Here is a 24265-nt window from a genome sequence, read left to right on the forward strand (position 1 = left end):
GAAGCTGTTCCCCAAAAGAGTAAAAAGAAACAAAACCCGGTCCCATGGTGGACAAAAGAATGTTCTGCTAAAATTAAAGAAAGAAATAAAGCGAGTAACAAGCTCTCTAAAGGTAGAATGATAACGCTGGAGAATATAGATGATTATAGTAACAAGAAAAAAATGGCACAACGAGTTCTACGCCAAGCAGAACAAAAATATTGGCAAGCGTTTTGCACGAAACTGGACCGTTACATGCCTGAGTCAAAAATCTGGACCTGCATAAAACGACTAAATGGTGTTCCAGGTGCGAGGTCAAAAAATATGTCATCATTGACAGAAAATGACAAAGAAATAACTCGGGAGGATGAAAAGGTGGATGTTTTTGGACGCTACTTTCAATCTTTAGGAATGAGAGAAGATAGGGTAAATGAACAGTATTTAGCTTTAGTAAAGAATAGCATGAATATTCAGGAGAGTGTTATCAATGAACCCTTTTTACTCATTGAATTAGAAAAGGCAGTACAGTCAAAAAAGCGGACTGCCCCTGGTCAAGATAACATTCCTTATGAGGTGTATGAAAACTTTCCTAAAGAAACTAAAAAGGTTATGTTAGATATAATAAACAGGATTTGGGGAACAGGGGAAATACCCCTCCCACTGAAGCACTCTATTTTGATACCAATTTTGAAACCTGGAAAAGATCCCCGGAAAGCGTCTTCATATAGACCCATTTCACTTACATCATGCTTCGCCAAAATAATCGAGCGTTTGATCAAAGAAAGATTACAATGGTATGTAGAAAAACATGAGTTACTACCTAATTTTATTAGCGGGTTTAGAAAAGGGCGGAGTGCCATAGACAACATAGTTCTCCTAGAAAACGATATTCAGAAAAGTATCAATTGTAATGAACACATAATAGCTGTGTTCCTAGATATTGAGAAAGCTTATGATAAATTATGGATAAATGGACTACTATTCAAACTCGCCCAAAAAGGAATAGAAGGAAATTTGTTACAATATCTACAAAATTATTTGACAGGACGTACCTTTCAGGTAAGAATTAATAATACTGAATCAAAAACATATGATATGCATAATGGACTCCCACAAGGAAGTATTTTGAGTCCACTGCTATTTAATTTAATGATTAGTGATATCCCTACAGATCCTTCAGTGCCCTTAGCTGTATATGCTGATGATTTTGTCATATGGGCATCAGGTAGGGATATCCTTCAAATATCAAGCAAACTTCAGGAATACCTGAATAGACTCCAGACTTGGTTTCGCAGATGGGGATTTCGGCTTTCGGCTGATAAGACAGTCCCTATATTTTTTACAAAAAGTACAATGAATCTCTCACCACCGCAAGTAGAATTAGACGGGAATAAAGTGCCCTTTCAGAATACTCATCATTTTCTGGGGGTAACTTTTGATAAGAAATTGACCTGGAAGCCACACGTGGAAAATGTTGTAAAGAGATGTAAAAGAAAATTGAATATCCTAAGATGTTTAACGGGAACTAAATGGGGGAGCTCTTCTAAATCCCTCGTAAAGGTTTACAGGGCATTCATAAGATCTTTACTCGACTATGGATGTGAGGCCTACGATAGCGCTACTACCACCACAAAAAAGGCACTTGATTCGGTGCAATACCAGGCGCTACGGATTTGTGCGGGAGGACTACCTCTCACTTCCCTACAATCCTTACAAGTGGAAATGGGGGAATTTCCCTTGGATCTAAGGAGACAAATTGTGTCAAGTAAATATAGACAAAGTATCGAAAGATCCCCAAACCACCCATTATCACAAAACATAGGGCCATGTTGGCAATTTGATTATCTAAAGGGAAAAGACTTTCTTAGTAAACCTTTCGGGTATAGAACCCAGAGTAAAATAAAAAACTTCATGACAGAAACTGCCGTACCATCCCCATTTCCACCATGGCTTTTTGAACCCCCACTGGTTTCGACCGAGTTGAGCTCTCGGATTTCAAAAGCCGACCATCCGAATGAACTACAGCAACAAAGCTTAAAATTGATTAATACAAAATGGTCGAACCAGTTGCATATATATACAGATGGATCTAAGTTTCCGGAGAAGGGCCAATGCTCGGCTGCTTTCTATATCCCACACTTTTCTGTACACCAATGTAAAAGATTAGCGAATTTTACCTCATCGTATAGAGCCGAGTTGGCTGCAATTGTTCTTGCCCTTCAATGGATCGAAGAAACAAACATCTATACAGGTGCAGTCATTTTTAGCGACTGCTTAAGTGCCCTCACAGCCTTGAAACATTTTAGTGACGAATCCTTTGTCACAGAAATATTTATAATAACGACCCGATTGAAATATAGAGGGATCGAAATCGCTTTGGAATGGATTCCAGGCCACTGTGGGATAGTGGGAAATGAAAAGGCAGACTTCTACGCAAAAAAAGCTCTAACTCAGGAAATTGAAATGCATAATAAATTGACTTTATTTGAAAAGACAAGTTTAATTTTGTACAGTTCAAAGTTACTTTGGCAAGAAAGGTGGAATGATACCCAATCGGCATTAAAAATCCTTCAGCCAAATGTTATCTCACAATATTCTTGTAAATTGGGAAGAAAAACTGAAACTATTCTTAGGCGACTACGCCTGGGAGTGTCTGGACTCAACCAAGACCTCTTGCGTTTGGGCATCCACTCCACAGGTTTCTGTGACAGCTGTCCAACATTAGAAACGGTCAGACATTTTTTGATAGAATGTCCAAAGTATATAATAGAAAGGGCCATGTTAATGTCAGAAGTTAATATTTCCAAGGAAGAGGACATTATGATATGTTTACGTAACAGTGACTCTCATGTACAAATGGCAATTTCTCGCTTCGTTTTTAGAACGAAGCGATTATGTAAAAAGTAAAATCAAAAAGAGATGAAAAACAGAAACCGCAATCAATTTGAGCTGAATAGAAGAGAAAATAGGTATTTTGTGTATAACCTTATGCCTACACCTGTATTAGTGTCTTATTTGAAGTTTTGATCGTATAGACCTATATATCTTATTTAGGCCTCTTTTAATTAAAAAAAAAAAAAAAAAATAATGATTGAAACAATTTAACATTATTTATTTGACCAATCGAAAAACATATCTTAATACATACACACAACTTTAGGGAAGTGGAGAGGAGAGAGAGAGAGAAGGATACATGAAATCTGCTGGCCACGCTTTAAAAAAAAAATTTAAAAAAAAGCAATTAAAACTTGCTATATCATTACTCGAAAGCATGTCACCCCCCAATGATTATAGTAGTTAAAAGTCATGCGCTATATATAATCTCATGAACTAACTCATATAAACTAATAAAGCCCACAAGTGTTTTGCTTATGCAGTTGTCTTTCTCCTAATAAATAAATAAACCCTCTAAACATACAGGTACACGACGCCCCCTTGTCTATGCCAGAGTGACCTAGGTTGAGTTTTTCAACCGAGAAGCGTACGGCGTAACATAACTCGCTGGGCTGGTAAGAAGGCATCAGAGAAAGGACAGGGCCAGCGTGAGTTGGAACTGTGTGCGGATCGTGGTTTAATTTGAAATAATTTTTTGTTTTTATTTTTTATAGACTATGACTAATATTATATTAAAATGAGATTGGAAAAAGAAAGAAAGAAATAATAATTTTACCAAGACATTAAAAGAAAGAGATGCGATGAAATTGGCAACAATAGTCAAATTTGACTAATAGCCATTATAATACCAAACGAACAACAACAAAAGATACGTGACCGACCGAATGATTGAATTCTCTTACTCATTGTGAACTTGAAGACAACATTTCTCAAAATGAAGCCAGTAGCTGTTGATGAAATGTTTCCCGAAGGTTCCGGGCCTTATGTAGATCTTGATGAGGTAATATTTCTAACTTTTTATTGTACATGTATTTGTGGTTAGACTGAGACTTCTTGATTGAGATCGGGTCATAGCTCCGCGACTGACCGAATCTCAAGCAGTACGATAACGTAGTGTATTATCTGCCTCGCCCACCGGGCCAGGCGTTCGACGCAGCACCGTTCAGTCATTTGTCCGATGACGAGCATTTTAGGAAGAGTAGACTAGATCTAGATCAAATGTATCTTCGGTAGGTTTAGGAAGATCTAAAACAAAATTAAAATGATCCTGGTAAAGGGTATGAATATTTGTGTAAATATCAGATGTTCTAAATCAGCAAAAAATTGGAGCAAATCTTTACCCTCAAAGTCTTCCCAATCTGAATCTGCCAATCTCGGAAGTCTTTGAGACTTTGTCATGTTTGTGTGGCTTATCTCACTCTCAGACTTGGGATATTATAGGTAATGCTAGAGAATACTTACTTTTGGGTTTGTAAACTGTTTTAAAGAAAACTATAGAGAAATACCAGTCCCTAATGTAATTCTTCCGCTTACACAATTGTAGAAAACCAGATTTTACCTGACTTGATTTTGTTCTGCATTCGTTAAAATGTACTTGATCAGATCAAGTTGATATCAACACAACAACGGGAACTGACTTGACATACGATATCTACTGGCCTGGCATAACAAGCATAATGTCTTACCCTAATCTTAGATGTACTAAGTCTTTCATCTCTTTATTACAGGCTGGAGGAACAGCAGGTCTCCTGATGGATTTAGCAGCTAATGAGAAGGCTGTTCATTCAGACTTCTTTAATGGTGAGAAAATTCTGCTCTTCTTGATAGAAATAAAAATGTGGTAGAGACTAGAGTGTCGCTGTTGGAGGCAAATGGTATCCCCAAGCCCACCCATCCAACGATTTTCAAATTTATTTAAAGATCGCTCTTCCAGAAGGTCATCAAAATTATGAATATTAAACTTCAGAGTAGTGCTGTAAGTCAGACGCTATGTTCGTGTTCTGTTCGGTTCGGCAGAGTTCGGCAATTTTTCACCCGAACTTGGTTCGGTTCGGGGTTCGGTAATTTAATAGCAAGCAGCGTTATAGCCACGGCGGTCGGGACTGGGCAGGCTGCCCGCCCTGCCGGGCCCGACCGGCACGGAGGACTTCTGCACACTGCTTCCGACCAGCACAAATTTCACCTTAAAAAACTGCTCTAAACGTAATTATCCGTGAAGAAAAATACTACTTACATTCGTATTTCCGTCTTGAATCGTGTTTTATTTTCAATTTTAAAAGAATCATGTTTTCAATTTGTCAATAAATGATATTTTTAAAAGATTTTCCGAGACGGTTGTTGTCTAATGTTAGAGTCATAAAAGGTGCCATCTTGAGTAGAGACTTTCAGGCTCGCCAAGAACTGTTTTTTATAAGATTTTATTTTCAATAGGAAAAATATAAAATCGCTATTTTTTGTGAATAAATAAATACCATACTATAATATATATTTACTTCATTATTTATATTGTAAAATTGTCCGATGTGGTTACAATTAAAATATTAATTTTTTGTTCAATGGGTTTGAGCAAATTGAGCTGAACTTGTTTTGATCACGCACATGTATTCTTGTTTATGGCTTGCGATCACGACGTAGCGTGAAGTGAAGTTGCGCCCACCACTGGATAGGCATAAATCACAAGGGCGGAAAATGGGAAAAAAGTAAATATTATATGAGCAATCATAACATGAAAATTAGGTACAAAATGAAAAGTTTATTAGCTTGCAAAAATGTTTACATTTTTTTGCCGAACATCTGAACCAGGCCTTTGCGTTCGGTTCGGTTCGGTTCAGTTCGGAAGTGCCATGTTCGGCGAACTTCCGTTCGGTTCGGCGGTTCGGCTACAGCACTACTTCAGAGTGAAACTCTGCTTACATGAGACTTTCATGATGTTTTATGTCCTCGGTCATCTTTGTGTCCTTTTGTATATTATATTCAATTAGAATGGCAAGTGCTTTCTTCCCTAAAATATTACTCTTATTAGACTCCTCCTAGATCCTGTATGAATGTGTCCACTGTCCCTCTTGTAAACCTGCCCCATTGTACACACCAGTAAACAATATGCTAATGTGGCTCGCTGAACTCATCTCATGTATTTAGAATTCGTGTTCTGTGTAAGTCCACTTTCACAGTGTTTAAACCATTCCTATATTTTTTCCCTCAAAAGTCGTGTTACAACACCTTTTAGATCCCCTTTTTCTGTTCTTAGAAGAAAATAAAAACCATTATATTCTGAATATTTTTTCCCCTGATAGATTACTAATTTTTGCTTCTGAAGTTTGACAGCTGTGCATTATTATGTTGGGCTCATATTAAAATACCTCACTAAAATGTTTGTTTTATTTTCTCTTGTTTTTTTTCCTCCAGATTTTGATGACCTGTTTGATGATGAGGACTTGTCATAGCACCTACCTTGAAATGCGCCAATGCCTGGACACTTGACATAGAACTTCATGTAACTACAAGCATGGCACTAGCAAGTACACAAAGTGTAGTTTCAAAAGCAAAGTGTCAAAGAATGTTTGCAATGGCTGCTGAAAGATGTCCTAGTGCTGGATGAGCTGATGGAAATGCTAAAAAATTACTCTTTTTAAGAATGAAAATGAAGTTCAGGAGATCTTCTAGATGTATGAAAACGTGTCTGATGGTATCAGTGAGCAGATGATCCTGATTGACATGGATAAGGTCTATTTGGATTTGTGAAGCAGTTTCTTGAAGATGTAGCCCCCTCTCTCCCCATCTCCCTTAGCTTGTAAAATGTACCTTAATTTACATAGCAGTAGAAAATTAACTACATAATTGATAAAAAACCATCAATATTTGCAATGAAGTTCAATACTTATAAGGTATTCTTGCATTTTTACTGTTTTTTAGGTTTATGGATCATTTTTACAGATAGGTTTTTGGTCCCCTATTTAAATGGTCCTGAATACAACATTGTACAGTGTCTTTGGTAATACATGTGTTTCCATCTGTTAAATACAAAGAAGGACAGACTAATTTACTTCATCGAAACACATTTTGTTAGCAGACACTTTTTATAATGTTCAGAACAAATCAGTTTGCAAGTAAGCAGGAATTGATAATTGAAAATTTGGACTAACAGAGGGTTATGAATAACATGAATCTATAGGAGTTGAGATGACTTGATATATTTATGACATGATTAGCAAACTACTTATTTTTTGGCGATTAATGTAGAACAACTCCCCAATTTGTATGCACAAGTATAATTTGTCAGTTGTCTGATAAGCAGGAATGCTAGTTTTCAGGCCATAGCCTGACTCCAGGCCCCCAGCCCTCCCCATTTCAGGCTTTGTCAGGCTTCATTCGTATAGCACGTATCAAAGTCCAACATGTCCCAGTCTTTTGTAAACCTCAATGGTTGAAATAAACTGATACTTTTGTATAATTCATAACTCATTAACAAACTTTAATGGTGTATTTCAATGTTGAAAAAAAATAGTGGCACGGGAAGGAGTTGATCATCTTATTATCTATTTACTCCAATCCTGGGCCCTGTTTCATAAAACTTGTCATTAATAACAAGTTACAAGCTACTGTTATAAGCTACTGAAATCATGGCATCTGATTGGCTGAGAGCAGATTTTTCATAGAAATTTAGCATTTGTCATTGGTAAAAAGTTTTATGAAACAGGGCCCAGAAGAAAATGATGTGAAGCTGTGAAGTTTTGGAAGCACATGAATCTTTACCCATAGTTGCCACAGATAATGCAGACATACAGTATAGGGCTTGAAAGAAAACCGATCAGAGTCTTGAGGAGTTCAAGTAAATGGTCGAAAATTCAAAGTCGTTATGACTGTAAAGAGTTTTTTTTATCTAGCCCTGTACATGTACATGTATTTTCATGTTTATCAAATATCTCTGAGAAGTATGATAAATTAATTACAGGGACTGGAAAGTCTTCATTCGTAATGTGTAAATTTTGTAGTGTCTTGTTAAAATTTTGTATGTACACAAGAGAAATGTGAAAAAACGTTCCTTTTAAATGATTCAAACACATGTAATTGAGTTTAAGAAAGTGTTATTTTTTTGTCATCTGTTGGTTTGGCAAGCGGTCACAAATTCCACACTTACACATACGAGAAAGTATGAATGAAACCATTGCAAGGAGAGTAAGAGGGAGTGAGGAAATCAACATGAGAGAGAGAGAGAGAGAATAGGGAGAAATATGAGGAAAAAAGTTAAATAGTGTGAGAAAGGAGATGGAGGAGAAAGAAACTTGAGATAATAGGGTGAAAGCAGATGGAAGCGAAATAGAGAGAAGACAGAATGGAGAGAAAGAGAAATTTAATGTTATAAGAAGGGAGATAGAGGAGGGACGGGAGTGATATTGTAAGAAGTAAAAAGAAAGAGAGAAAGAGGAAGGGAGTCTATGAAAGAAGTGGCGAGAGTAAAATTCAAGAGCATTTTTAAGAAGGGAGATATACCGGTATTGCAATGGGATAAAAGTAATACAGATACATGTATGTTCCAGTTTGGTAAGCAACATATATTAAAATGAACAAATTAATGATACAGTGCTACATAATGTATATCTGTCTTCCTCGTTTTCATTACGTCTCTCTTTTTCTGACCTTCCCTCGAAACTTACTCCACTTTTATTTCACCTTCATACCCTCTCATAGCTTGCAAGTTCTCTTTTACATCCTTTCTTACTCCCTTGCGATCTTTCTCACATTTTCCTCTTACTTTCCATTCTACTTGTCACTTCTCACTAATTTTGCCACAAATCTGTCCTTGTTGCTCAATCCCAATTTTCTGGGTCACCCCCCCCCCCCCCCCCCCCCCCCGTTTCTCACATCGTTTTTAATACACTATTTTGTCTCCAGTTCTCTCTCCCTCCCCCCCCCCCCCCCCCCCTCCTCTCTCTCTCTATCCCTCCTTCTTGTCTACTTTTCTATTTATACACTCCTTCACGTACCCCCCCCCCCTTTTTTTTGCTGTCTGCCTCCCCTCTGATGCAAGGAAGACACCCTTTTAATAGTAAAATTCACACAAGAAGTGAAAATAATGAAAACAAAAACAAACAATAGCTATATTTCAATAACTATATTTTTATTGGCCACATCAATATCATACACTCTCTTTTTCTTGATCAAAGCAGAGAAAGTGTCCATATCAAATATGCATCATATATTACACAAGGAAAATGTTTCACCACAAATGCACTTGCTAGTGTATGAACCCACATCAATAATATCCTCTTCCATGAATAACGTGAATGACATACCATATGTTTGGAGCCAGTAGGGTGTTAACTTGTATTATTTTATACAGAGTAAATGCCCTTCTGGTTCCAAACAGATGATGTTAGAGTACATGTACATCATGCTCATGTAAACAAACTGTTGGTGGTATGTACATAAACATGTATTTGCCATAAAGTACATGTACATGAATCACAGCAGTCGCTGAGATTCCAGCTTGCACAGTGCACATGCAAGTACCCTGCCACATTAACAGAATCTGCGAGATATGGCTCTTTAGAAATTGAGTGTATCCTTTGGTAGAATTAAGGGTTGATTCCTTTTCTCACTGTTTCACACAATTTTACAGCTATACAGCAGAATTTCCATTGAGTTAACCTCAAATTACATGTAATGACACAAATCAATATGGGAATTGCAAAAATTATAAGCTTAATGATAAATTTCTGTACTAAACCATTTTCTCTTGATAAAAGAGACTAAATTATATATATGGAAATAATGGAATTTATTTTCAAAAACAAAAGGGTTGCAATGAACATCCCACTTTCAGGTTAAGAATACAGGTACATTCATATGTACAACACTAAAGTTGACTAAACTATTGATGTTTATGTGTTTTTTTTTTTCTTCAAATTGTTCTTTTGAAAGTACCTGATGTTAATTAAGGATGGACAACTGGGCATATTACATAGCTCCATAAGCTCACAAAATATCAATGAAGGAAGTAAAATGATTTATGTCAGATAAAGTGACTCCATGATGATGAACCATCATTTCCCATAGGCATGTTGAATTGTCAATCCACTGCATAAAAGGATGTCTCAGATCTGGTAGATATTTTAATGTTCTGTTGGGCAGGTCTCCTGGCAAAGCATTGCAGATGAAGGAGAGGAATTGCAAACAGCATACTGGAGGTGTCTACTTTACATTCACACCGGCTAATGACTCGAGTCCCTGTGAGATAGAAAGAGATAGATAGAGAGAGAGAGAGAGAGAGATAGAGAGAGAGAGAAGCAGGAGAGAAGACAGAGTCAGAGAAAGGAGCGAGAGGAAGACAGATGATCAGTGTCAGATAATCGCGCTTACTTATGTCATACAACACTAAATCCTATGAACAGAAAATACATTTTTTACACTGGCTTGGAGCCTACAGAAAATCTGTGTTAAACTAAAATTATATTATACTTAATATTAAACACTGGAGATAAACAGCAAAGATGATGTTAAAATTATTCCGTTATTATAACTCATGTATTTGTCCTTGTAAATTTTGACCTTTAACCCTAAAAAGGCCGGGCTATTTGAGGTCTTAATACGACCCGGGGGGGGGGGGGGGGGGGGGGGGGGGGAGCATTATGGCCCGGATTGGCCCCACCCCTAAGATCTCGTCCTAGGAAGGTCCAATTAATGTGAAAATTAGCACATGGTGATAGATTGAAGGATATTGAATAAGATGGTAATGTTTATTTTATTTTATGTTTATTTAGTTTTTTATTAATATTTTTATGATAATTTCAATTTTTTGGGGGAAATATACTTACACACAAACATTTGTGAGAATTACATATTTTGATAGACATGTGATGATATTTTGTCACCCAACACCTTAACCATAGGTCCCCCCATTCCCATAACAAATTTGGTATCAAAATGTGCAGGAGACATGAGGGAAAACACTAATGAAATTTCAGCACCAAAGGTTCAGGGGTTTTGATGCAGCGGCAAAAAAAAAAATCGACAGGGGGGGGGGGGCCATTTATGCCCCCCCCCCCAGCCTTTTTAGGGTTAAGAAAGTCCAGAGGGCATTACATATTTACCTTTGCTTTCCAGTATTTGCCTGCAATTTTCTTATCTCTCATGATCATTGTGTAGTCGAATCGTGTGTAGGCTGTTCTCCTTGCCTGTTATAAAAACAAATTAATAAGGAGTGAGTTTACTCTACTTCGAAATAGATTCTAGACTCTTTCTTTAGGATCTTGAAATTCGAAACTGCAAAATCGATGACCATGAAGCATGATTCATGATTAAGGGCCAAACAAAGTTAAAACTGAAACTGAAACTGAAACTGAAAGTGAAAGTGGTGGCTAAATTGCTTTTGAGTTTTGATGACATAATTTGCACATTTCGCTGTCTACATTAGTCTAGATTCTGTTTTCAGTATCAGAATTCAATGATCGAGTCCATTTTGTACATCACATGGTCTTGATTAATGATTGTGTGTGTGTGTGTGTATTGGGTTTTTACAGACGTGTATCAATCAGATAGAGATATGATTATTTACGTCTGGGACCGACCTTTAAACGTCACCATCCGAAAGACGTGACTCAGTTTCGAACCTGCGTCCTCGGCTGAATCAGTTTGTAACTTCCACTTTTTAGCTGGATTACAGGCGCACGCCACAACGCCTAGTTTAATGATTAATGATTGCCACATTAAACCCAGTCGGTCGATTGCAGTGGACTGGAAGTGACGGTGGCTCTGCTCTGCCAGTCACCCCGGCTACGCGGCTTCACAGACGGGCTAGAGTAGGATCGTGTGTCATGTCATTCACAAACAAGGCAAGCCATTGAACTCTTTTTCACATTCATCAAATATCACATTTTCCGACCTTAACATATTACTTTACCTTTCCGCCATGCTGCAATTTCTGTACAGTTATAGTAAGGCCACCTACAGCAGTTACACATCCACAAATAATGGCCAAACCGGGGATTATTTCCCACCACATCTTGCCTAAAAATGGCAAATACTCTTAGCTGAAGTTAGCAGCTTAATTTGAGCTCGATATCTGCGGATCGAACAGATCACATAGATTTCTACGTTTGAGTCGAGTTTGAGTTTGAGTTTGAGTTTGAGTTTATTAACAACAAAATTAATAACAAGTAAAACATAATGTATCAAGCATGATTACATAAAATATAAGAATACACAAGATCGATAACATTACGCATGAATAATATAAATATTGTTTTACAAAGTATGTCGTACAAATGGAATAAAATATTATGTGTACACTTTTGTAGTAAAGGGGTACCAGAAGTTAGCACAAGTGCTATAGTCGAGTCTGGTTCCCTGTCTTTGGCAAAAATTTTAAAACTTTTTTTGTTTTGTTTACTATACTACATTATATACATGTAACATAAACTATATAAGTAAACAAAGAAATAGAATAGTCATTTAGAAATATTCCTTACTAATGTGTGTCGACTTCCGTATCAAAACCAAACATACAGTAAATAAGATTATAAGAAATATATCATTATCTAGTGATCTTTTTAGAAATTCTCTAATCTGAGATTTCTTTTTGCCATTTTAAGAAGTCTTAACTTTTGTTTAACTCAAAGTATTTAGATGTTTCGTTAACCCCTTCCGAAAAGCATTTTTAGATCGTGTTCCTAAATCGTATGAGTATATATTCCATATTTTCACGCCCATAAATGATATTGAGAATTGACCTTGTGTGGTTTTGCATTTAGGCAGATATATAGTTGTCCTTGTTCTTTGCCCCGGCCTTGTGCCATATACGTTGACTTAAAAACTTAAAAACTATGTATTGTACCGCATGAAGCTCTTTAAAAAACTACATCTCCCCCCCCCCCCCCCGGCCCCTCCGGCTTGAAATAAAAAGATATGGTGATGCTACCACTTGACCCACAACTCATTATCGTTTGAAGCTACTTAATATTGAGCCTTGGCTTGGCTCAATTTGATATGGAGCTATAGGCTCTATATGGTTAACAAAACGGTCTTAATTTCTACGCGGTTACTATTTTACTTACTTACTTACTTTAATACACGATGTTGTAGGTCTAAGCCTGTTCATCGATCCAGGATTCTTCCATTGTTACTGCGATTTGTGGAGGGAGGAGGTTGTGTTTTTTTTAACATAAGATTCAAAAAGTGTTTCGAAAATATTGTATGCAATATATATATAATATTTATATATGTGCAGTGGCGGATCCAGGGGGGAAAATGTGTAAAAACACATTAATTTTACCCTTTTTTGGAGATGGGCCCTCTCCCCTTGCGCTCAAGGGGGGGGGGGTGCGATTTTTCAAATTTCCGAGGGCCAAAACTAAAATTAGTGCACACTATTTACAGACTTTAGTGTACAATGACCGTTTTGAGAGGAGAGAGAGAGAAGTAGAGAGAGGGAGAGAGAGAGAGAGAGAGAGAGAGAGAGAGAAAGAGAGACACAGAGAGACAGAGAGAGAGAGAGAGAGAGAAAGAAAGATAGACAGAGACATACATGCTAATTAACCGAAATTTTGGAGCATCATTCGAATTGTAGATCTCTCACGTTAAAATTAAATTTTTCTGTAATCTTTCCTAAATGTTTAAATTGGCAACACAAAGTTTGCATTAGTGTTGACTGTATTTCAGTTTCAGGATATTGCCAGGACTGAGGTGTTAGACAATCTCGTCCATAGATAAATCATCGGGTCTGCAATTTTTATCCGTATAATCCCGAGGAAGAAAATGTATTTGTGGTAAGAGAAAGAGGACATTCCTTTTGCCCATCTCTTCTTAACATTATCCATCTCTTCTCAATATTATATGACAATATGATATTTTTGTTCAACGTCTAGTTAGCGCAGTAGAATTTTCGTTTTGGTTTAATAAAATGTGGAGTGGACTAAAAGATTATTATTATTGATATTTCCGAATAGCAATGTTAGAAATAAACTTTGCATTCCTTTATCACTATGCATCCTAGACCTTCATCTTAGGCGTATATAGATCTGAAATTGGGTCTCCATCTAAACAATTTAAAAGGTGACATTAGGAGGCAGAGAGAGAGACAGAGAGAGAGAAAGAGAGAGACAGAGAGAGAGAGAGAGAGCACTGCCATCAATTAGGGGGATCCACATTCTTGAAAGAATATGGGTTTTGTAATATTCGAATTGAGCTTTTCTTGAGCGGGTTCAAATACACAAACAAATTAGAATATATTCAGAAATATTATTATCATGAGACAGGACGTGCCTTGAAGAACAAAGTAAATTTCTTTCCAGAACCTAGAATATAATGTAAATACTCTTTTTAATAAAATAGAATAACAAATAAAAATGTTTATTAAGTCAAAATGTCCTCCCCTCTCCCCTCCGCCTATTTTTGCAGTACCCCCTTGCAAATTTTCCTACCCCGCATCAGATAGGTAGAGGCACAAGAAATTGTGAGTTTGAGAAATATGATGCCAAAATTTGCCGCTCGTTTGCTAATTGCTCCCTCGCTTGTACAATTAAGTATAGATAAATATGGGCGGTGAGGGGCACAATATTACCTACATATACGCCAATTAATATTTACAATTTTTGTGTCATTTTAAATTGTTATTTTTTCTCATATAGTTTAAGGTGGACCTATAGCAATTTTTTATCAAATAAAGTTGGTTTCGAGCAGGCGCGTACGCAGGGGGGGGGGGGGGGGGAGGGTGGTTGGGGTTAACCCCTCCCCCCTCAGTTTTTGTTATGTGTATGTTTTTGGGAACCCCCCTCCCCCTTTGAGTTATGATTTTTTTTTTAAATCCCAAATGGATGACCTTAAAGAGCTAACCATCCCCCCCCCCCCCAACGGAACGGAATGTTGATTGGTCAATTTTTCTAATTTCGGGACAAAAAAAAATATATATGTCCTGCTTTTGAGAGTACCTACAAGCTGATAGATTGATCGCAAAGTTATCAATTGTCTTGTGAAGTCTTTTGCCCCTACCCCTGTTTCGGTCGACATTGACTAGTATTCTAGAAATTGGCCCTATGTCATACGGCCGATATATAGCAGGACGAATTGTCCAGGATACGTCTACATTGCAACATGCACAAAATGAATTGCATGTAATGTACTGCTCTAGAAGAAACTACGTGATCGCGGGGCACTCATCGTGAGTAATGTCAACTTGATTGTCAATTAAAACCTCCGAAATGGTAAGTAGATGTACTTTCCTTATTTCTATATCATTTGTATGAAGTATTTCATGTTTTTATGAATCCTTGTTTAATATTACAACTGATAAATCTCTCTAATTTGTCCCTTTTACAGCATAAATTAAAGTCGTCGCAGAGAGAGAAAGTTCGGCAGTTCATTGCGTTCACAAACACGGGAGAGAAGACTGCCATTTACTGTTTACAACAACACGACTGGAGGCTTGATATAGCTTCAGATAATTATTTCCAGAAGCCAGATGTATACTATAGAGAATCCAAAGCAGCAGTTGACAAAAAGACTCTTGAACAACTGTACAAAAGATATAAAGGTAATTATTGACCTTGTCTTGTCTTGTCTGTAAAAAGATGTAAAATAAGAAAATCAAACAAACATGACGAGCACGACTATGAATATTGTCCAGTTCTGACATGTCGTTATTGAGCAACAATATTCAGCGCTAGTTCAGAACTATGACCATACTTTGGACATGTGACTATGGCGTGGAGATACCCTACTATCTAACATGCCAAAAATCAACTGAATCTTTATCAATTGTTAAAATATTGGTCATGATTTAAAAGTTGTTATCTTTCCTAATCCTGATTCCTACCTGTTTTGTGTTTTAATTTTTTAATATTTTTCCTAATAACAAAGATATTATAATGTACAATTTCTCACAGGTTTCACGGCAAACCGCTGCACAATACAAGTGCATACCGACGGCGAGGTGCGTGAAGTTAGTGACTGTAATCTCAGATCCTCATTGAATTCATGCAAGTAATTCACGTTATGATGATGATCATCATTACGGTCGCTAACTTCACGCAGGCACTGCTCGAAACCAACCGTCGGTATGCACTTGTATTGTACAGCCTCTTGGGTTTACTTTTGACATTAACTATGCAAAATATGTGCTGTTTACTCTTCCCTTCAAATTTTGCATTAGTCAAACTACTTTCTTTTTTTGGGGGGGGGGGTCCCAACAGATTCAGATTTTGCAGAGTTAGCTGTATTTCATAAAAGAAGAGGTGGAATAATTGTTTGAAATGGAATTGTCATTCTAAATTCTATAGGAGCATCAGTCACCCTTGTTTTAGCATAAAATTTGAGCCCTGCAAAGTGAAAACCTATAACAGGAAACCAGAAAGAGAGCCCTCAGATTGAATAATCGAACTTACTGAGTAGTGTACAACACGCCCTTAACACTGAACATAACATGGAGAGGATTAAGCTCATATCACTGACTTGAATCTTAAGCCTCGTGAAGGAAGATAAGTGAATAAATTCCTCTGGTTTAAGAGGCTTAATCCATTGATAATCCTGAACTAAACAGGGATTCTGGATTATTCTTGTCACCTGTCTTCAACCCCAAATGACCTCTAGGCAGCAGACTGCAAGAAACTGTGCAGAGAAATCATTAATTTTGACTAAGTTCACACATGAGTGGATGAAAGGTTGCCTGCTACATGTACATCTTAAAGGTTTCTAGAAGTTCAAACTACGTATATATATGTCATGGCCTACCGTAGTTGAGAAGTCACCAGTCTATGAAGCTCATGGTTTTGCATATATATTCATTGCAAGAATTAAATACCTGCCATTGCACTAATTTCCTTAAACATAACATTTCACCAACATGATTTGATGCTCTCTACCCAGGTGGGTGAAGTAATTACGCTCCCAGGAGAAAGAAGGTCAATGAAATGATGCTTGAGCACTTAATAAATAATAAAATAATATTTAATTTTTATATAGCGCTTAATACAAATGTCTCTAAGCGCTTTACAAATATACTATTACCCCAGGTAGTTTAACTAAAACCAGGGTAAATAATATGACTGCAGCAATGGCCTTCAAGGAAAGCAATATTAATCTAATCACTACTGGAACCGGGTAGCTCCTGTATTAAAGCCTATGGGAATCAAATAATTCAGTAGTTAATGGGCTAATGCTAGTGAGGCTACCCTACTGTTGCTTTCGTTGTTACCATCATTATTGGAGCTATTACCATTAGTAATACATCTGTAGTATCATTCTCTTTAGTGTGACTATTACTGTTAGTATTTGTTATTATTCTTATTTTTGATGCAGGGCTCCGCACTTACATTTTTGGAAGGAGGACGGGATTGGAACTTTTTACAGTCTGTATAATTTTCAAGATGTTGGGGGTGCGGACATAGATGTTGTGGGCCCCCATGTGTCCTTGGCGCCTGTAAGTGTTGATCCCTGTTTGATGTTATTATTATCTCATTCAATCATGTATTGATTTATTTCAGATCCACAAGAGGATGATAAGATTCTAGCGGAGGGGGTAGCTAAGTTCTGCGAGGACCTGAACCTCGATCCTGCCAGCAGACCTGTCCTCATCATCGCATGGAAATTCAAAGCAGCCACCCAGTGTGAATTCACACGTAAAGAATTCACAGATGGCATGACAGAGTTAGGGTGAGATTCAATAAATGCTATGATTTCTTTGGTGGTTGCAGAGGTTTTTCCCTGATGAGGGAGCCAGAACGGCATTAAGCCTGTGTAGAAGGTGTAACTTAGCCCCCATGGCTATGAGCGGTTGATGCGCTTCTTGATTGTATTTTATATAAAGTTTTAATTTTTTTTTTTGTGGAATCCGATTGTTTACATTTTGCTGGTCCAAATAATGTTATTTGTTATTACTTAATTTTATTAGAAGCGTTCAAATCTACTTTTCTGTCTATAATTAACTTTGATTAAAAATACAGAGCAGAAGTCAAGATAGCATTAAAGTTATTCAATTCCAAACATATAGAAAATATTCTTCAACCCTGAACTACATGTAGATACCACAAACCTAACCCTTACCTTTGCCACAAGCCAAATTGAAACCCTAACATTAGCTATATCTTTGACTAAAGAAAACCAGGAGAAAATCCTGGGTTATTGTGTATGGTTATTCTTTTTGATATAATGCCAGAATGGACTGCATGAATACAAGGTTAATACATGGTTATTTTTCCATAATGATACTTTATGAATACATGTTATATTTTGTTTTTACATCAGGTGTGACTCAATACAGACGCTGAGACTAAAAATACCTACGTTGGATAATGAACTCAGGGATACATCTAAGTTCAAAGATTTCTACCAGTTCACATTTAACTTTGCTAAGAATCCTGGCCAGAAGAGTTTAGGTAAGACTTTCATAGATATGAATATAATCATTTTTTTAAATTTCATACACTCCATAATATATGGGCATAAAGATAACATATCTAAATGAGAATGCTTAGCAAGAATTATCCACACAAGCTGTTTCTTTAGACTAAAGTCAATAACCGAGGGGCTTTGACTGTTTCAAAGATCCTGAGGGTGGATAAATATATTGATGCCTGAACATCTGATCCGGTACCTGCCTTCCATATTTCATGAAAGTCTCAACTGTTAAAGTTAGATCTAGACACTGAAAGTGGCCAGTCACAAAAGTGCTAATGTCCAGTCACCTGATGCCTGTTGGATAAAATAAATGCACGGTCGAATGTCTGCTCTCAACCAGACAAGTATTAAAGGATTGGTGACATCATTTTATGAAGTACCTATTATGAGACTCAGTTGGATTCATTTACAAACAATCAATACAGTGCGCAGTCTCCATTTTTTGAAGTGCATTCCGGCCATCAGGCACCATTTTTATACTTACACCATTTCATAAATGTTTTGTTTTATTACAGTGTATTCTCATATAAGATAAACTCTATATTCCTTTCTCTTTCTATCCATTTGTTATCTAGATCTTGAAATGGCAATTGCATATTGGAATATAGTACTTCAAGGAAGATTCAAGTTCTTAGATGAATGGACGCAATTTCTCAGAGTAAGTACAGTTAGCAACCTTGAACCTTGAAATGATAACATCTCTCAGCAGCTCCAAGAAGCTATTGAAGAGTACCTGTCGATAAAAACACTACACTTTATTGTTATATCAAAATGATGTTACAATGAGAAACATTGTTCTAATTAAAATGTGTCCTAAAGGAACCCTACAAAATGTGATCTTTTTAAAACTCCAATACATCTCAAAATCTTAGAGCTAACTAGATCAACATGTTCACTCCATGACAACTTATCATCAATTAATACTCCCAAGGAATTTAATAACATCCAATCTAATCCAATCCAAAAGATATTTGATATATTGCCTTTATCTTGCAGGTACAAAGCGCTGCACACACGTTCTACAATGTTTGGGCCACTTAAAAAACATGCACCTGCTTAACTTCATTATCATTCCTAAATATTTTGACCCTGGTGACATCAATATTACATTTGGTAAAAATCATCATATTCGATTTTGATGTATTCAGAACAAGCCTATTAAGTTTAAACCATGCTTGTACTTTAACAAGTTCAACATTCATTTCATCAACAAGAGAAGACACATTTTTTATAAGCCATTGATATAGTAGTATCATCAGCAAACAAAATGAAGTTTCATTTATCAGAAGTATAGCGAATATTGTCAATATATAACAAAAATAAAAGAGGAGCAAGAAAGGAGGCCAGGGGATACCCAATGCCAAGTAGATTGATATTCAAAAGAGATAAAATTATAACCTGCAAATTGTTTTTGATACTGTAAATAATTTTTTAGCCAGTCTAATGTGATACCTCTAATACCATACATAGATAATTTCCTTAACAGTACTTTATGGTTCAAGCAGTCGAAAGCTTTAAATAAATCTAAAAATAAGCTCACTATGATTTCCTTGTTATTAAAGGCCAGATAAATATTGTGGAGAAACTTAATTAAAGCAGATGATGATGAGTGTGAAGCTCTAAAGCCATATTGATTAAAAAATAAATATTATGCTTCTCAATAAATACGATTATATACACATCTCTCTAGAATTTTAGAAAACAAGGGAAGAACAGATATAGGGCGGTAATTGGAGAGCCACTTTTATGAATTTGAATAACCTTGGCTATTTTCATTTGGTCAGGAAAACACCCAGTTTGTATTGAATCATTAAAAATGTTGCAAAGAGGATCACAAAATGTATGTATAGTCTTTTAACAACAGGTACATGTGTATGTACCTAGTGGCAGTTTAGCTAGTGCTAAACAAGTTATTTTTTGCTTACACTATCGGTGACTTTAGCAGATTCATAGTTATGGTTGCTTTACAGGCAGTTAGTGTGTAGTCTTCCAATTTCTTAATGATAGAACTTAAGTCTGCCTGTCCATTATAGGCTTCTTTGCATCGCCTCTATAGAGGTTTCTAGTTTGGTCCAGTACCTCCTACCCCTTCCCCCCATCCTATACATATTAAACAGATGTTAACCTTTTGACTACTGAATTCCCTAACTCCCATAGGCTTAATACATGGACCACCTGGCTCCGAGAGGCAGTGGGTTAATCAGTAGTGTCCACTCAGAGAAGTAATAGACAATACATGTAGCTTATCTAGCTTAACAATTAAAACTCTGTGAAGTCATTCTTGTGCACTAAACTATGTGCTGGTATGGAAAGATGGGGCAGGGTGCAATGTCTCTAAGTATTTCCTGATCTAAATCTTTCAAGGTTTGATATAGGGAAGTACTTGGTTCATTAAGATATTTATATTTCCTAACAAAATTGACAATATTTCAAAAATAGACTTCCTGAACGAAAACAAAAAGCTACAGTGAAATATGCGTGGGCACCCACTTACCGGTATATAAAAATACCACCTTTACGATTTCCCTTGAATTATGTTTGCCACTTAAATGTATACTGAAGCACTCTTTATGTTATTATAAAGACAACTTCTCTAGTCTCCCTTGAGTGGTCTCTATGAAGAGGTTTCATCAATAGAGGCATATGTTCTGGAGTTTTGAAAATGGCTAACAGCATTTACATAGGTCATCCTTTATTATAGGGTAAACATGACAATAAGAGGGTTCTGTCCACCCTATTGGGTATTAGATGGAAAATATGTATTAGACCAGTCCTTCTCAACTGGCGGCGCGCGCGCCACTTGTGGCGCTTGGGGTCAGTCGGAGTGGCGCGCGACTGTTGCAAAAAACAAACAAAAAAACATTATATTTTAAAATTATTAAGAACTCAACAAAATCAAGAAGTCGCAGTCGAAGTTGAGCCCAAAATGTCTGCAAGAAGAAATGGGAATTTAGTGTTAATAACTAAATATAAATTTACCACCACTGACCAATATAATTGTACCCAAGAATTGTACCAATTTTTTCACATCAATATGAAATTATGACTGATATATTTTTGAACAAATATGTGTTAAAAGTGCCGTATCTAGGCTTTTGGAAAGCCCTAAATTCCAAGCTTCAGGGGGCTCTTCCCCCTGCATCCCCGCTGGGGTTTTGCAACTGGACCGCGCCCGTTGTCGGCTTGGTCGCTACGCTACCTCGCAGTACAGTCAAACATACAGATTGGCACTTCAACTACAAATTCTGTTCGTTGTGGCACTTCTAATAAACTAGTTGAGAAGGCCTGTATTAGACCATATATGCAAATAAAGTATATTACTTAATAATCCATCAGTATTAATTATTTCTTGTAATCTACTTTATAGGCTATGCTTTTCATATGATGTACTGTACATGTATGTTGTTATTGTTGTTGTTGGTTAATGGCAATTGTCCATCACTATAATGCCTATTGTCATATGTTGCAACAACATGTTTTATTTATAATTCTACACCAAAATATAGAAAATAGAGATGTGCAATTTTAGAATTTTGAGTAAGAAAACACAAAGCAGATTATGAGCGTTTCATTGAAGTTTGTTGATTGATGTTTGTTTTTAAATAGGAGCATCACAAAAAGTCAATACCTAGGGATACGTGGAACCTCCTGCTTGATTTCAGTAACATGATTGCTGATGACATGAGCAACTACGATGAAGAAGGTAAGTTTCAGGCAATTTCGGGGAAAAAAGGACAATATATGAAACATGAAACATTTAAAGTCCACTAATTTATGAATGATTTAATAATCGGGAAGAAGAAGGGCCCTAGCCTTTTGTTGCAAGCGGGCTGTTCTTCCTTTGTGTGAAAGAAGAATACATATATCTACTTCCTAAATAGTCTTTCTGATTGAACAGAACCTTTTACAGACAAAACGTTATCAAATGTATTTCTTAATAGTTAATACTGTAAATTAAGATACTGTTTTGCTTCAGTTTTGTCCTCTAATGTATACAGTTAAAGTCACATAGAAGTCAGTTCTCATGGGGAATTCGACACCGTTCGGGTGTCAATCACCAGGGTTAGCCTCGAGTTTTATGACCATTAGACCTTATGTAATGCTTTGCTTTTCCTCACCGAGTCACTCTCGAGTATTCTCCGAGAGATTAGGGGGGAATTTTTGACTGGCCAACGGGTTTTGCTGTGTGCAGATTTGTACTCCCATTAATGGTATTTCCACCAAGTCTGGTGTCAGCGAATTATGGCCTTCTGCACATGGAAACTGACTACCCACTCCCTTTAATCAAAGACTTAATTATTTCACTCTCCCCCAGATGAACGATCACATTTTTCAGAACCACATAATACATGCACATATGTAAATAACTGTTGAAATACAGAATTGAGAAATGGATTAATAACACCAATCAACTCTTAGAAGTTTGGGATAGAAGGCCTTATTCAAGTATAGTTATTATTGGTGTTCTATCACAGATACTTGTTGAAATTATTATTTAAATAATTTTTGTTGTTGCCCCCAATTATGATTGTTTTACCTCTTCATTATTTTGTAGGTGCTTGGCCAGTTCTAATAGATGCATTTGTAGAGCATGTTAAGCCGTCAATACCCTGTAAAAGTACGGTAGTGTGACAGCATGAAACATCTCTCCTCCTTCCTGCCGCCAGCCAGCCAATCAGTTCCTCAACAGTTACTTTCACGCTTGAATTCCACGCCGAAGGATGAACGATGACGCCTTGCACGGGACGAGAGACGTAGAAAACACCTGGAAAGATTTGTGTGAAGTCGTCCGCGGAAAGGCATCGTGAATACTATGTGTGGGGTTGCTGCATAGCCTCTATGGTTTTCTACAGAATATGTGTATTATGGAGAGCAAGTATGCCATGCTTTATACAGTGTTTGAACTTTTCTCGTGTGAAAGCAAGCTGCATGATGTTGAGACTAGAGAGAGGAGTAAATCATGTTTATATTCAGTATTGGGAGAGTTGTTGGTGTGCCACTATTTAACTGTTAAAGGACTAACTTTAAGGATGTGTCTGTTCTTGCTACACAAAACATCCTTTTCATGTTGAGCATGCACCAAGGTCGCGGTCATTGTTTTTCAATATTTTGTTCCTTCATTGCGGCCCGTGGTTTTAAAGGAAAGGATGATTTTTATTTATCTGATTTTTGCATCCAAATGTATCTGTACTATTCTTTGTAAGTTCAGCCATCTTTCCAGTGCGGATGAGCATTTGCATTGATGATTTAATGGCCGGAGCCGAATAGTTTTGATGAACTCAGGCCCTGTCTTTAATACAAAGAGATGCGACCGATCCGGATTGATCACAAGTCCTCCAATCAATCTCAAATGTACAAACTTCAATCTCTTGAGTACAGAGTTGTAATTGTTATCAAGTTGCAATCAATTTGAATTAATCACTCCTCTTTGTTAGACAATGCTGGTGTATTGTTTGGATCAGAATTTCAGTTATTATTCAGTTTAATATCAGCAATTCTGGAAACACCATCTGTTTCCAAATGAATATACCTGTATGCCAGAAGCAGCCAGACGATGCAGGTCCACCAAGTCGGCGGCATAGCAAAGTAAATTGTGTTTTGGTTCATATACTCTGTAGGGTTTCTCTTATCTTTACATGAGTTATCTCTTTCTTCTTTCATCCTCTTTACTCTTCTCTCTTTTCTCGAACATCCCCTGTTTCTCCCTTTTGCTTGTTTCTGCCCTCTTCTGTTCTCTCATTCTCTTTCATTTTCCTGTCTCATCTCAACGATCTGCACTCATTTTCCCTACTCTTTTATCTTCAACTGTCCTCTCCTCTTTTCTGCCCATATCTCATCTTCTTTCAAATTCTCTCTTTTAAGATTTGTTTCATAATCATATTTCTGTTCTTCCATGGTGTAATTTAATTGATATTATTAATATGTTCAGGGTATCAGAGAACGTTTGTATATGGGGGAGGGGGTCAATTTGGTCTAAAACATGAAGCTTTCATGATTTTCACAA

General features: G+C 36.8%; 1 protein-coding gene and 1 long non-coding RNA gene across 2 annotated transcripts; one reads left to right on the plus strand and one right to left on the minus strand.

Annotated features, from left to right (window-relative positions):
* Positions 1-8971: 8971 nt before the first annotated feature.
* LOC105437889 lies at positions 8972-11887 on the minus strand. The gene is made up of 3 exons (XR_970749.2): positions 11774-11887; positions 10965-11048; positions 8972-10101 (listed from the first exon to the last, which is right to left on the minus strand). It is a non-coding gene; the product is annotated as an uncharacterized LOC105437889 (long non-coding RNA).
* A 3083-nt stretch (positions 11888-14970) lies between these two features.
* On the plus strand, positions 14971-24265 carry LOC590817 (DCN1-like protein 1). Its single transcript, XM_003729420.3, has 7 exons — positions 14971-15071; positions 15187-15400; positions 17349-17517; positions 18109-18239; positions 18837-18919; positions 21868-21964; positions 22817-24265. Exons 1-7 carry the CDS (start codon positions 15069-15071, stop codon positions 22891-22893), a joined length of 774 nt encoding a protein of 257 aa, XP_003729468.1. The 5' UTR covers positions 14971-15068; the 3' UTR covers positions 22894-24265.

This window comes from Strongylocentrotus purpuratus, unplaced genomic scaffold (assembly GCF_000002235.5).
Source record: "Strongylocentrotus purpuratus isolate Spur 01 unplaced genomic scaffold, Spur_5.0 spur5_scaffold_12, whole genome shotgun sequence".
Taxonomy (NCBI): domain Eukaryota; kingdom Metazoa; phylum Echinodermata; class Echinoidea; order Camarodonta; family Strongylocentrotidae; genus Strongylocentrotus; species Strongylocentrotus purpuratus.

Excerpts from the sequence above, each read along its gene's own strand:
- LOC590817 (XM_003729420.3), top strand. Across the intron at positions 17,518-18,108 it reads GATGGCATGACAGAGTTAGG|GTGTGACTCAATACAGACGC; the intron begins GTGAGATTCAAT and ends TTTTTACATCAG. Across the intron at positions 18,240-18,836 it reads TCCTGGCCAGAAGAGTTTAG|ATCTTGAAATGGCAATTGCA; the intron begins GTAAGACTTTCA and ends TTTGTTATCTAG.